General features: G+C 33.4%; 1 protein-coding gene across 1 annotated transcript in view; it reads left to right on the top strand.

The window, feature by feature from the left end:
* The window catches only part of LOC122805993 (extracellular calcium-sensing receptor-like), a 193,064-nt gene that overhangs the window by 33,218 nt on the left and 145,754 nt on the right, over positions 1 to 14,092 (top strand). Inside the window, exon 2 of the mRNA XM_044076234.1 lies at positions 13,696 to 13,987. Within this exon, the coding sequence (XP_043932169.1) occupies positions 13,696 to 13,987 (292 nt within the window). The remainder of the gene's footprint in view (positions 1 to 13,695; positions 13,988 to 14,092) is intronic.

The following is a 14,092-nucleotide window of genomic DNA, read 5'->3' as shown; positions in this document are numbered from 1 at the left end:
TAGAGTTATGTTAGCTTCATTAATTCAAGGGGCAACAAGTGACCTATAAGAGCTAATGAAGAGAAAATGTGAATTAGCATGAAAAATGTTGGGATCACCATTATAATTTAAAATTATTTTAAATCTGATATTGTACAGTCAGATTCTGATGCTCATGGAGGATGATGTTATATCATATGCAAAATTATTATTCTGGATAAACTTATTCTTTTATTGCATATTTGCTTGTTCTACCTGCATCATGTAGATATCCTTTTTCAAACATTTAACTTAATATCCAAGTTTAAGGACTGTTATCTTAGCATTTTAGGGAACTGGAATTCACTACTAGACATTAAAAAGGAAAGGTCTAACACTACTAAAGCTTATAATATGAAACTTTCGCAGGCTATCCTAGATTTAATAGCGGAATACAAACATTTTAATCCTACTAGAGTTTGTATATTGAAGAGATCTCAGTATATCTACTAACTCAAACTGTCACAAGGCCTGGTTAGAAATTGATTTTTTTCTTATTTTGAACAAACTTTTATACTTTGTTCAGGATTTGATTAGAAAATCTAGATTTCTTGTCAGATCACCCTAAGATATAACTCCTCTAGGACAGGTGTTATAGGTCTATAACTGCACACACCTAAAACAACTGGTTTCTCAATCCTAAGCTCTTAGAAGTAGAAGTAGAAGATGAAAATAATGAAATAAATATTCTCAAAAAATTCTATGAAAAAAGTTCAATATGAAATTACACTGAATATCCAATGTAGAGCTAAGAGAGATATTAATGTGATAATTATAAAAATCTCAACATGCAAAATTAAAAAAGTAAAAGATATTAAAGAGAAACCTTGGGATCTGGAAGCTTTGCAATCACAACGTTTTAACCAAATTCAAAAGCTGCAAAATGAGCTTATTCATTTTATAACAACTTTCCTTTTATGAAAGTCCAGGTTTGGCTCAATGTGCTGAATGGACATAAGTATCCTCTAAACTTTTAACTAAACTGATACTTCCTTAGAATCCAGCTATAGATTTCTCAGAAATAAAATCAAAAAGTAAGACATATACCTCAGTATGAGACATTTTATCAGTTTATCTAATATTTATAAACATTTTTTTCAGACATCAATTCATCAGTTATTTCATAGGAGGAGACAAATAGTTACTTGCATCAGGTCAGTTTTCTGGAATCATGTCAAGAACAATAAATTGCTCATATTATTTTATTTTTATGTTACAGTTTGTTTACTGGGATAGTCCACTGGGTCAAGAAGAGCCCATTTTCAATGGTGTCCCAGGAAGAAAAGCTCCATTAACAATATAATATGAAGACAATGCATTTACATTTATGTAATACTATTGAAGAAAGATAGTGGGTGACCAAGGTGGTGCAGCGGTTAGCTTTGCCACCTCACTGCAAGAGGGTTTCTGGTTCGATCCTCGGCTGGAATGCCTTCTGTGTGGAGTCTGCATGTCCACCCTATGGTCATGTGGGTTTCCTCCAGGTGCTCTGGTTTCCTCTCGCATCCCAAAGACATGCTGTAGGTGGATTGGACACTCTAAATTGGCCCTAGGCGTGAGTACATGCATATGTGTGCTTTCTGTGGAAAGTTGGGCGCCGGACTGGCCACTCAACACCATAAAACTCCACTGCTAATCATGAGCGAACAGGTGATCTGCTGTGGCAACCCCTAACTGGGAAAAGTCAGAAGAAGAAGACTGAAGATTGATTGTATTACACAACATGACAAAAAAAAATCCACGATTGCAGTGAAAATGCAGTCAGAAAAGCAAAAGGTAAAACTAGCAAAAATTAATACAACAGCTTAAACATACCAAAACTGCAAGGGTTAGACAAGTTTATATTTGACTTTTATATATATATATATATATATATATATATATATATATATATATATATATATATATATATATTAGACATGACAAGAGAAAGTTTTTAAAGTATTTTGAATGACATTACGAATAATGTGTATCCCAATTGATATCTAAATAGATCTAAAGCAATATTAATTTCTAAAAGCAACTGGGATTAACTGATACTGTGAGCTATTGAAATATTGCCTTGAACTGGCATTAACCTATGAAACCCTATAATTAGGTAATTTGTTTATAAACAGTAAATTTGTATTAGCTTTAGATGCTTCAAAAGCATTCAAAAGGATAACATTTGAATTCCACTGACCAAATGGTGTTTACCAGAGGTTTTCTAAAATATGTCAAAGTTCTTTATTCAAATCCATCAACTTAAATTGTTGTCAGACACCTTAATGATTAAAACAGTGAGTAAGAAGGAGATGCCCAGTGTTCCGTTATTTAATTTACAACTCAATCACTATTTCTTTTTTTCAATTCAAAATGCGCATTACAGACCACCTATTTTTTTCAAGTTCAATATCCTCTTTAAAATTTTTCTAATGATGCAAATAATTATTTACCACAAGTAAACTTAGATATCACTAAGGTTCTCCACTCTATTAAAATATTTTCTAAAGGTACTAATTATAAATTAAACATGCATACATCCATTTTCTTTTGCATCTATCAGAAAAATTATATTACCAATATGATTAAGATCACTAGATTAAATATTGCTTACTCAAATAACTAGACATAACTTTCTTGCAAAATTATAATTTTAATGATCAACACAGCATCCTTGCATGCTGATAAAATGTCCTACATGATAGAAACTATGGAGTTAGATATACTTTCCATTCTTATCCAGGGTGTATTAGTTAAAATGAACATTTGACATAAGTTATTTTGCTATAAGTCTACTTTAAACCAAGGAAATTATTTAAGGATATAAAATTTACACTGATGAAATTATTTGCTCTCTTAAATTATTCAGGATCTCTTACCAAAAATGTATATTATCAAAGCTTCTGGGATATGAACCTATCTGATTTATATCTTTTCTATTTAATTGTAATTCTGCTAGATTGATGAACGTTATATGCTTGGATATGAATAATAATTATTTGTGTCATGCATGGATTTGTATATGGTCTAAACGTATTAGCAGATATAAGTTTAACTCAGTGGCCATTCCATTTCCCAATCAACAATGCATTCAACTTACTAAAATTCATACTTGATTACATATGTTATATGATTGTTTCATAATCGTATAAACCTTTGGAACATTGAAGAAACTTACATTGTAGTTCAACCTATTCACAAAAATCCAAACATATTAATAATAACATGGTTGATTTATGTGTGTTTCCCCTACTTAAAAATAAGATTGTATTTGATTGTATAGTGTAGATTTACAAATTCATATTAACTAAATTTAGCTTTAATAGGCAATATAAACATACAATAACTTTTTTTTTCAGAATTTCAGTATGACTCCTATCCAAAGAATATAATTCATCATACTATAAAATAATCACAACAGTTAGATTTAATAATATATTCCATTATGTATCTCTGTGGTCCAAGTATGATCAAAACCTGTTGCCTAATGAAAATAAAACCTTCTCTTTGAAGTTAAGCACTATATATAATTCTTTTAAAAAGTTTATACTATATGACATTCGTGATCCTGAACAGTGCCTTTCCTACTTCAACTATGCAAGTATCTTTCCTCCATCTTTTCTGCCAATCGCTAAGGTCATTTAAGGTCATTTCAGGTCATTTTACACATATTCTAGGAATACAAATATGCAAAGCTACTTTGGCAGAGACTGTTAACAAGAGTTTTGTAACATTTAACTAACCTAAAAAATATCTGATGGAGTTTGCAATTCTGCATATCCCAACAAATGCTAAAACTATAGGAAATAAGAAACTTGACTATAACATTTATGCTTCTTAAACTATATATTACTAAAATTGCCTGAATCTTTTGACTCAAAATTGGTTAGAGCTTTTAAATATGGTGTCTAAGTATACTCATACTATACATACACCAATAAAATAATATATGTTTATAAATCTCATAATTTGGTTAGCCATGATCTCGTTGAATGTCTTTTATATTTTTTCTGAAAGGATTCCTCTTTATAGAATATGAAATTTGAACATGCATGTTTAAAATCAGGAATATTGTCAGTTCCTAAGACAGAAGTTTGCATACCCATTTTTCTAAAAAACTTTTAGGCATATTTACGAAATACAAAGTAAGACAAAAATAAATTAATATACCAACAAAAATTATCATAAACTATCCTGCTTAGATGTTTTAAGTTTATAAAATAAATTTAAAAGTAATAAAAATAAAGATATTTATTTTTACATTTTTGCTTTAAAGTAAGCTGTAGGTCCCAACTAGCTTTGAATTTAATATTCTTTGTTTACTGTTTATAGACATTATACACAATGGAGCAGGGCCTGTACACCAAAGAATGGCATGCAGTAACCATGCATTATTCAAAAAAGTTCTTACACAATGGGTTAAAACAATTTACACAGCTTTACTCCCATTGTGTATGCTTTCAACAACAGGACATAGTGCAAATCCAAATGAATCCTCCATCATTAGTGTCTCAAAAAGAACAGCTTCTATTTATGAGCTAATCCCAAAGGGAACACCTATGGGGCAACAATCACACAATTGCAGATGGTGGTGTGGTTCTGACCACAGCAATAATCCTCCTGTGTTGTGCTAAAAGTGCAGTATCACTGGTACAAGAACCCACCACTCCACAGCATAGCGGGAAAAAAACTACTGGCAAAACAGTTCTCTTTGGTGCAGGCAAACCTGTGAGTACATTCAAACTGTACCCCCAGAAATGGATGTTGGTGAGCTTCCACCAATACAGGCTTGTGCAATACCAGATCCCCTTCATTTATCATGTTATGGTTAGAATACATTCCATGCTTACTGTCATGTCTGTGGAGTGAAACTTTTTGATCAATTGCTTAATTATGAAGATGGAGCACAACACAGCAATAGCAGACTTTTGCATTTGTAGTGCTGTCATGCTGCACAGTACTACCCCCTTCCCAAATCCTGGAGTGCCTAGTACACAAGTCAACATCACTCCAATGTGCCTCAGTCTTCACTGACAACACAAAGAGCACCAAACTCTGTAAGTTACACAAATATTATCCTATTTATCATGAAGAAGCAAGGTGGCAAAGATTCATCATTCATATGCCTTTCTGCCTAACTGTTTCAACATCCAGGATGCTAAGCAAACCAACGTTGTTTGGGTAAAATTCAGGGCCACATCTCTCTATGGCACAAAAATAAATAACAACGTGTAGCTTGATGTCTTCATTTTAATAGTTTACTTGGACTTACTTAAGCTATACTTCTTTATTTTGGAATTTGTTTGAGTGTGCTCACTCAGGGCATTGCTTGCTGATTTCATGATTACTGAATACTTCAAACAATATCACAAAAGAAACTTCCAGCCACGGAGTACCCAATAAGTACTCATTCACCTCCACAACCAGAATGTAATATAACGGATGCAACAATCACCAGCCACTTCGCATTTAAAACATTTATTCACAAGGCGATACAAACAAAAATCTGATAAAATACGGAACTGTAGGCTATGATACTGAACTTTAAGTTAAGCGCTTTCACCCATGGATATGGGCTTCTTCAGAACACTCATTAGATTGCTAAGACGCCTTAAATAACTTCGTTGGCGCCAAAATGTATTCAAATATTTAAAGGCATAATGTCCTTAATTCTTTCTGGTAACCTGTATATAAACATTCCTACAATACCAAAAATGTTCTGATATAAGTTATTACAGAGTGAAAAATAAGTATCTTGAAAAACCACCTGTAGTACTTTTGATTTATCTGACTGATCGGTGGTCAGAGTTAGACGTCCAATAAGGGGCTAGAATGACAATCTGCCTTATAATCAAGTGGATAAAGTGCAAAACTATACGTCTGGTTATTATTTTAAGAAGTACATCATTTTACTAATTATTAAATTGTATGAGCATTTTAAAAGATTTTTTAGGTATGGTAAGTGTAGCAACTAAATGCGCACCCAGTTAATATTTGTTTACGTATTCAGAAGGCTGAGTATATGTGAACATCAGCGCATTAGTAGCAAGTTTTAATGTTATCAGAGATAATTGGTAGTGATGATTTAGTTTTTAACAAATCTTTTTAAAATGTCAGTTTAGATGAGCTTTGATATAATATGTCAAAATATACTGTACACACTATTTTTAAGATCATGAAGGTGCAATATGCTGTTAACTGAATGTTATTTTCCATTGCATTTGTTCCGCAATTGTAGTAGTGTGACAGCTAGTGTGACAGCTAAGGGATGATCAATATATCTTTATAATTTCATTGAACAGGTGGTTTTTCAAGATACTTATTTTTCAGTCTGTAATAACTTATATTAGAACATTTTTGGTATCCTAGGAATGTTTATATACAGGTTACCAGAAAGAATTAAGGACATTATGCCTTTAAATATTTGAATACATTTTGGCGTCAACAAAGTTATTTAAGGCGTCTTAGCAATCTAATGAGTGTTCTGAAGAAGCCCATCTCAATGGGTGAAAGCGCTCAACTTAAAGTTCAGTATCATAGTCTACAGTTCCGTATTTTATCAGATTTTATCAGATTTTTGTTTGTATCTCCTTGTGAATAAATGTTTTAACTGCAAAGTGGCTGGTTATTGTTGCTTCCGTTATATTACATTCTGGTTTTGGAGGTGAACGAGCACTTATTGGGTACTCCATGGCTGGAAGTTTGATTTCATGATTACTTACTACTAATTACAGAAATGAGTTCTGACATGAAATATTGTTTTAAAGTATCATCTGAATGATGAATAAAAGAAAGCATGATTGTTTTCATATTCAATTAATGATGCCTCTTTTCTTCAGGTTTATGTTACCTTAAAGAATCCTTTATAAGCAAGGAAGTACGGGGCAAATTTCACACAAAAGGAGGCATGGGGGACTCACCCCTTTCAAAAATACTTATTTTAAATATTGAAATGTTGATTTTATTTGTGTATAAAGCTCATGCATTTTGATGCAATATAGTAAATATAACTATTAGGTAGCCAGAGTGTCAGAGAGCTGGAACTGTATCTTTTTTCAAGATTAGGGCTAAAGTAGAATGATTTTCTGTGTACATATTAGATAAAGTTAAAGGCAGGTAGAGCATCCTAGTGCTTTATCCTGTAAAACTGATTACAACATAGCACCTCAGGATACAATACAGGATAAGAAAAGACTATGAAGACACTACTAAGAATTTAAGATATGCCATCTAAAGGATGCAACATGAACTGATGCCTTTAAGTGATTAAAGGAACAATATGACGAAAGATATTAAATATGTTAATGGAACGATATAAACTGCAAAAAAAAAAGAACTGTGTTTTCACAGATAAATAACTGTTAGCATTTCACAGTTATGCTGTTTTTGCTTTTTGGAAGACTTCCTAAGTATGTGAGAATTTCAAAAATTACATGGTTAAATAATAAAACTGCCATTACTTCATTATGTCACATTGTGCCAGATCATTTTAACATTTTAAAATTATTTGTTTCAATATGCAGTAAAGTTGATCATTTCTTCATCGCTAGACCGATGCTGCAATTTAACCTTACTTTACATATGTATTCTTTACTGTCCAGCAGATTTTCTATATTGTCACCATTAACATTTAAATCTATGAATGCATGGTATTTCTTTGTACTTTGTACCACAGATGAAGTTTCATCAACAGAAAATAGATCTAAAAAGTTTTTCAGCAATGAGCAGTATCTAACATAAAAACACCAAACAGAAATGATTGCAAATGTAAACAATGTCTTAAATTTGTGATCACTAAAAAAAAAAAAAAAGTTGCTTTTACATGGGGGGAGGTCTTTATCCCCCCAAACCCATCAAAGCCCTGACATGATGCTCTGTCTCTACATTCCTGGAAATTAAAAATATACTAACTCCACAGTTGCACAGACCTGGAGAAAAAGAATAACTCCTAAAATTGTAGTCCAGGGAATCTGTTGCTTTTTGACTATAATATAACCTAACTACTGTAAGCACAAATGAAATTTAACAAAAATCATAGCACATAAGTGCATACCATGACAAAACACAAGGTAACTTTCTCTATCTCATATATATATATATATATATATATATATATATATATATATATATATATATATGTCTATTTATATCTATGTCTGTCTATATCTGTCTGTCTATGTCTATATCTATATATCTATATATTATATATTTACAGATATATATATATATATATATATATATATATATATATATATATACACACATATATAGAAATATATGCATATACACACACATATAGATATGTATAAATATGGATCTACTTCAGTAGATCAAACTTTAAAATGTTTGAAGCTCATATGGCTGAGACCATAACATCAAACATTTAACAGTTTGAACACTGAAATAAAGCAAAAATAAATAAATAAATAAAAATAAACATTTGTAGCAGTGGGCAAGCCCCCCTGCATCCCCACATAACTCCTGCTACTTAAATATACCAACTCCAAGATTACACTACATTGCAGAAAAGGGAAATCTTCCCATTCCGCACTGTACAGGGATCTCCATTCAGTCCATTCGAACTTTTAGAAGTTCGATCATATGAATATAGATATATCAAGATGTGTGTGTGTGTGTGTGTGTGTGTGTGTGTGTGTGTGTGTGTGTGTGTGTGTGTGTGTGTGTGTGTGAGATTATATCTTTAAAGGTAGAAAACTCAAAACAGAGAATCACAAATGGTAGAACAGTGTGAATCACAAAATATTGAATATTTCTGCCCCACTAACAACAACAAAAAAATAGTAATAAATAAAAAAATATATAATAAAACACCAGTATCAGTAAACTCCAGCCACAAAATCAAGACCAACTGTTGCCTTGGCAGTGATACTGCTAGTAATGTAAACTGTAGGTGCACTGTGCACCATCTTACTCAAGTGTGCTAACCCTAATCATAACCACCATAACACAGCGCATTACATTATTAAAACCCCTTTCCCTAAGAGTACCACTAGACAACACAAAGAGACACAGCACGAACATAAAACCTGCATAACACTGACTTTTGTCCCCTTACTTAACGCTGTAATCCTAACCTGCAGACACATGCATATTTATAACAGTTGCCATAACGCAGTCAGCATATCTTCCTAATCACCACTTTTTCATTCAAATATTAGTTTTCCTGCACACTCCTACTTATCTACATTACATTAAACTATATTTAAACATATGTGATTCACTCAAACGTTATTCACTCGTGCATTCTCTTCATTTTAACACCCACAAAAACTTTTCTACCTTGTGTATTCTACTTTTTGATTTACACACACATTATATATATTATATATCTATATATATTTATATATTTTTTAATTTACTCAAACTGAGTTGGCTTGGCACAAGTAAAGAAAAGTCAACAATATTTTAGCAATATGCTATATCTGGAATGCAAGTAAATGAATAAACTTATTATACAAGGTATGGTTAGAAAGGGTAGACAATTATGAAATTAAACTTGGCAATGAAATGAAGAAGAGAGAAACTGCATTTTGGTTTTGACAGAGAGGTGCAAGGGAATTATGATTTTCAGTCATAATTTCAGAATCTTTAATTCTGCGCTATGAAAACTCTGTACTAAAGCTATGCTTCCACTTTGCTTTCAAGGACAGTTATCTTTTTTTAAGGGAAAGGATACTTCTAGATTGCAATCCTAATAGCATCCTGAGCTGATAATAAACATGGATATATCAGTGCAATTATATACAGAAAGGAAGGCACATCACTTTGATTAATTACTCTAATTATGTAAATGGCTTATTAATGAGGACAGTTTTCCTCATTTCTTGCTCACAATTATAGTGGGTTGTATACCTCCTAGCATCCTGTTCGGAAGGGAAAGAACAGTTGTGTAAGTTGAACTTACCACAACAGTAGATGTTCAAATGAGCACTGCTGCAGTAGTCCTAGCTATATGGTTTATATCCTGCAAAGTATATCAGTTGTCCAGCTTCCAAAATTCCATACATGAAGTCAAGGCCTGGGTAGATTGGGCCTTCATCCTGCCTTTAATAGATTTGTCAAGGCAAGCCTAACAAAAAGTAAAAGCCTTAGACAACCATTTGGAAATAGCCTATTTTGACAGAGGTTGTGCCTTCTTACCTTCACAACAAATGAACAATTCATCTGAAGATCTGAAAGATTTTGCTCTGTTGAGGTAGCACCTGAGTATGCCTGTGCATATACAAGGTATGGAGTATTCATTCTCCCTCATTTTTAGGCTCAGGAAAGAAAACAGGGAAATAGATAGTCTAGCTTAATGTAAACTTTAGGCATAAAAGAAAGAAGCTCTGAGAATGCAGCAAAGCAATTTTCATTAAAACAGTGCCAGTGCCCATAGTCTTGGAAGAATTATCAACAGAATCATACACACACTACAAACAATGAGTAGCAGCCTGTGCAGCAGAAGAAACTAAGTCATTTCATGCTGATTTTTCTTCACAAGTAGAAACTATACACAAAATATTCCTCATACTTTCACAATATGTCAGAACAAACTAACGTGTCAGACAATTAAAAATTATGAAAATCAAAGTTGCAGTAATGTACATATCCCCATACCTATCAATACTTGTCAACTGTACAGATGTTCACAGAATGTCCAGATTTTTGCCTCATATTTTTGGTCCATTTTTCATAAAATTCTGGTCTTCCAGCAAATCATTGGCAAATCATTTAAGATTGAAGTAAGAAAATAATGACAGACATTTGAGTTTCAGACTTCATAGCCTTTAGAAAATTCAAGCTAATCCAAAACCTGCTGTTCTATCTACTTTCTAGAGCAGTATTTAAAAATTGTTGCTTTTTGTGCCTTTGCCCCCCCCCCCCCATTATTTATGGCTTTGTCCAGATTTCTTGCTCTAAAAGGTTGAGAGGTATGTTTTGCATTCTTATTAGAAAGAGTAGGATTGGAATTAACTAAGTGGCCAGTGGCAGAGGAATCAATTAAGGCTATAGATGCTGGGTCAGCTTCGGGAATAGCATATAAAATTTAAAAGACTGAGAAACTGTATACATCCTGGCTGCCTTTTAGGGACAGCTGGATGATTTTCAGGAAAATTGCAGGTAGAAGACACCTATCCTCAAAAACAGACAGGAGGAATGGGTAGGTTCTGGAAAATCCTTTTGTAACACATCATAGTATTTTCTGAGGGACTGAAAAACCTCAGTGTTCTCCCACTGAAAACACTGGGTCATTCTAGCAACAGTCAGTAAAGCGTCAGTAAAACTATGAAAGGCTTGGTGTCCAAACGTGTCTATTAGTCAGCTCGGCTCAAGTTGTGTGAGAGTTTGGGTACATGCAAGGTGCTCTGAAAGCTTTGTAGGCTGGCAGGCTGCCTGGCTGTTATATCCTTGACATGATATAACCCATACAGGTAAGGCTACTGCAGCAGTGATCAATATGAAGAACATCACAGAGCACCCCTGTGTAATAAAGCCAGTAGGGTAGAATACATTCTTTTAAGAAGGAACGAATGTTTATTTGTATAACACATTCAAATTATAGTGATGGTTGCTGTAGAAGGACATTTCTTTCTTTATTTCAGGAAAAGGTGTCTGGTGGACAGGGCACTCGCCTGTGTTCATAATGAGAAACAGGGACTGGATCACTGTGCAGTCACCAGTGTCCTTCACTAAGTCAGTCTCTGGGGAATAGATGGGACTAACTCAAGGAATGTGGGCACAGGAAGGTTTCTATGACATTATTTGGAGGCACAGGAAGGTTTCTATGACATTATTTGGAGCTTCCTCTTCAGGAATTCAGTGGTGACACTATTGTTGAATTCTGTGCCCAAATCAAACATGTTGAAACACATGCTCAGGTATATGACATGTACTTGTGGATCATTGTATTGAGCAGGTGTTTTCCAACGAATGTGTAATGTGTACTGCCTGATAACCTTCCTCATTTCTTTGAGCATACCAGTACAGAGCTATATACTAATTTTGCTAACTTTATAGAACATGGTGAACTCTGTTATAGATCAGTATAACTACATTTAAGTGTTTGTTTCATATTACGTGTTCCTATTATGCAAGGATCTTCCCTTCCCTGGTGACAAAAGAGGATGCATTTTATGTATGTAATGGCCCGCAGGGCAGTCTAACTATTTTATGTGGTACTTTAAATAAAAACAGCTCATTACACTGCACCTTTCCACTGCCCTCATTACAAGATGCATTGCACATTTGGCATTCAAACCCTTTTTACAGGCAGAATGCAACCTTGCACACATTCCAAATACACTTTAAAGCATGCTTTTCATAATATTTTGTAATGTCCTTTAGTCCACAAAAGCTAAGAACATTACTAACATGACTGTACTGTCTTTCTTATGAAAATCACAAATTGTATAATGTTTCACAAGTTTGTCCTGTTGTTGCATGCTATTTTATATATATATATATATATATATATATATATATATATATATATATATATATATATATATCCATACACACACATACATACATTATCGATACACACACACACACACACACACACACACACACACACACAGATGCATACCTTACCACCTTTTCTTCCACCTGTCCTCTCTTGCTCAGCTGCCTTTATCTCTCCCATCCTACCTCCAACCCTTTTTTATCCCTCCCTCCCTCTCCCAATACATCCCTCCTACTATTGCGAGCTACCATCTTCCCCTGCTCCCTACCCCCACACAAAATTACTAAAACTGTATCATGTGATCACCAGCCCCCCCATTGTACTTCTACCTTCTGTCCGACCATTGATGTCTGTACGTTCTGCTTACTCACGTATTCGTATACTCAAATTCTTGACATCTTACTATCAAAAAGATATCAATTAATTAACAAAAAAAGAGGAATTTATTATCCAGCCACCTGCTTATGATTTCACTCAAATGGTGTATGCCTTCGATTAGTTTTGTCCGCAATAGAAATGTAAAAGGCAAAAAATGACCATTTCAACAGATTTCAATGTATATTATGCTGAATAATGGCGGCATAGTATGATAGGACATGTTTGAAAAGAAGAAAAAAAATAATATGGAATCAAGATTTCTATTTCATACCACTGTATTAATGTATGCCAAAATGTTTATTAACCTACGTATAAATAATGATTATTTACTAATTTACTGTTTTACTATTTTTCTCTGATGGAGCTTTTCTCCCCAGGTCTCTGCTGAAAAGGGTTTATTTCACAGACTTTCCAAAAAAACAAAATGTAGATAAATAACTGACTAACTAAATTATATATATATATATATATATATATATATATATATATATATATATATGATGTACACGCACGCACACACGCACACATCATTGTATAATCATTGAGTGATTTGTCAAAAGACTGGAACATTGGCTGCTATGAGTGTTTGCTTTTACAGACTGCAACCATATTTGTATGTATGTATATATACAAACACATGCACATGTGTGTATGTCTGTGACCTTTAATTCATTACTTGAAGGTGCAGAGTCTCCTTGCACAACTGTGAACAATTCATTAGATGCATACCACTGCTTTTCATCTCTAAATTTTGTGTTTGTTAGAAAAAATGTTTACAACATGTAAGTTATACTGCAGCTAGACTTCTGTCTAAAAGTACTAATTTATATTTTATTTACTGAATTTAACAGTTTCCATGTTTTTGACTACCTTTTTGCTCTGTCCTTCACTTTTGCAATTGAAGAAATAAATAGAGACCTTAAATTATTACCAAATACCACTTTGGGATTCCACATTTTTGATTCATGTTATTCTAAAGAACGGGCACTTCTGGGTATCCTGTCATATTTAACAGGAAAACAGGACCTGGTTCCAAACTACAGCTGTGACTCTGTTTCCTTATTACCAGGTATAATAGGTGATACTCCCTCATCATCCTCTCTGATCATGGCTACAGTACTGGGACTCTACAGATACCCTCAGGTAAGGAGGAATTTTCTAAGTTTTTCTATGATGTTCCAAGGTGAAATGAATCATCTCATGGATTTAATGAACATGTACTGACTAACCTTCCTTTCTTTAGGAAAA

This window comes from Protopterus annectens, chromosome 7.part0 (assembly GCF_019279795.1).
Source record: "Protopterus annectens isolate FY-2018-M chromosome 7.part0, PAN1.0, whole genome shotgun sequence".
Taxonomy (NCBI): Eukaryota; Metazoa; Chordata; order Ceratodontiformes; family Protopteridae; genus Protopterus; species Protopterus annectens.
Note: the sequence above shows the minus strand (reverse complement) of the source record. Positions and strands in the feature narration are given on the sequence as shown.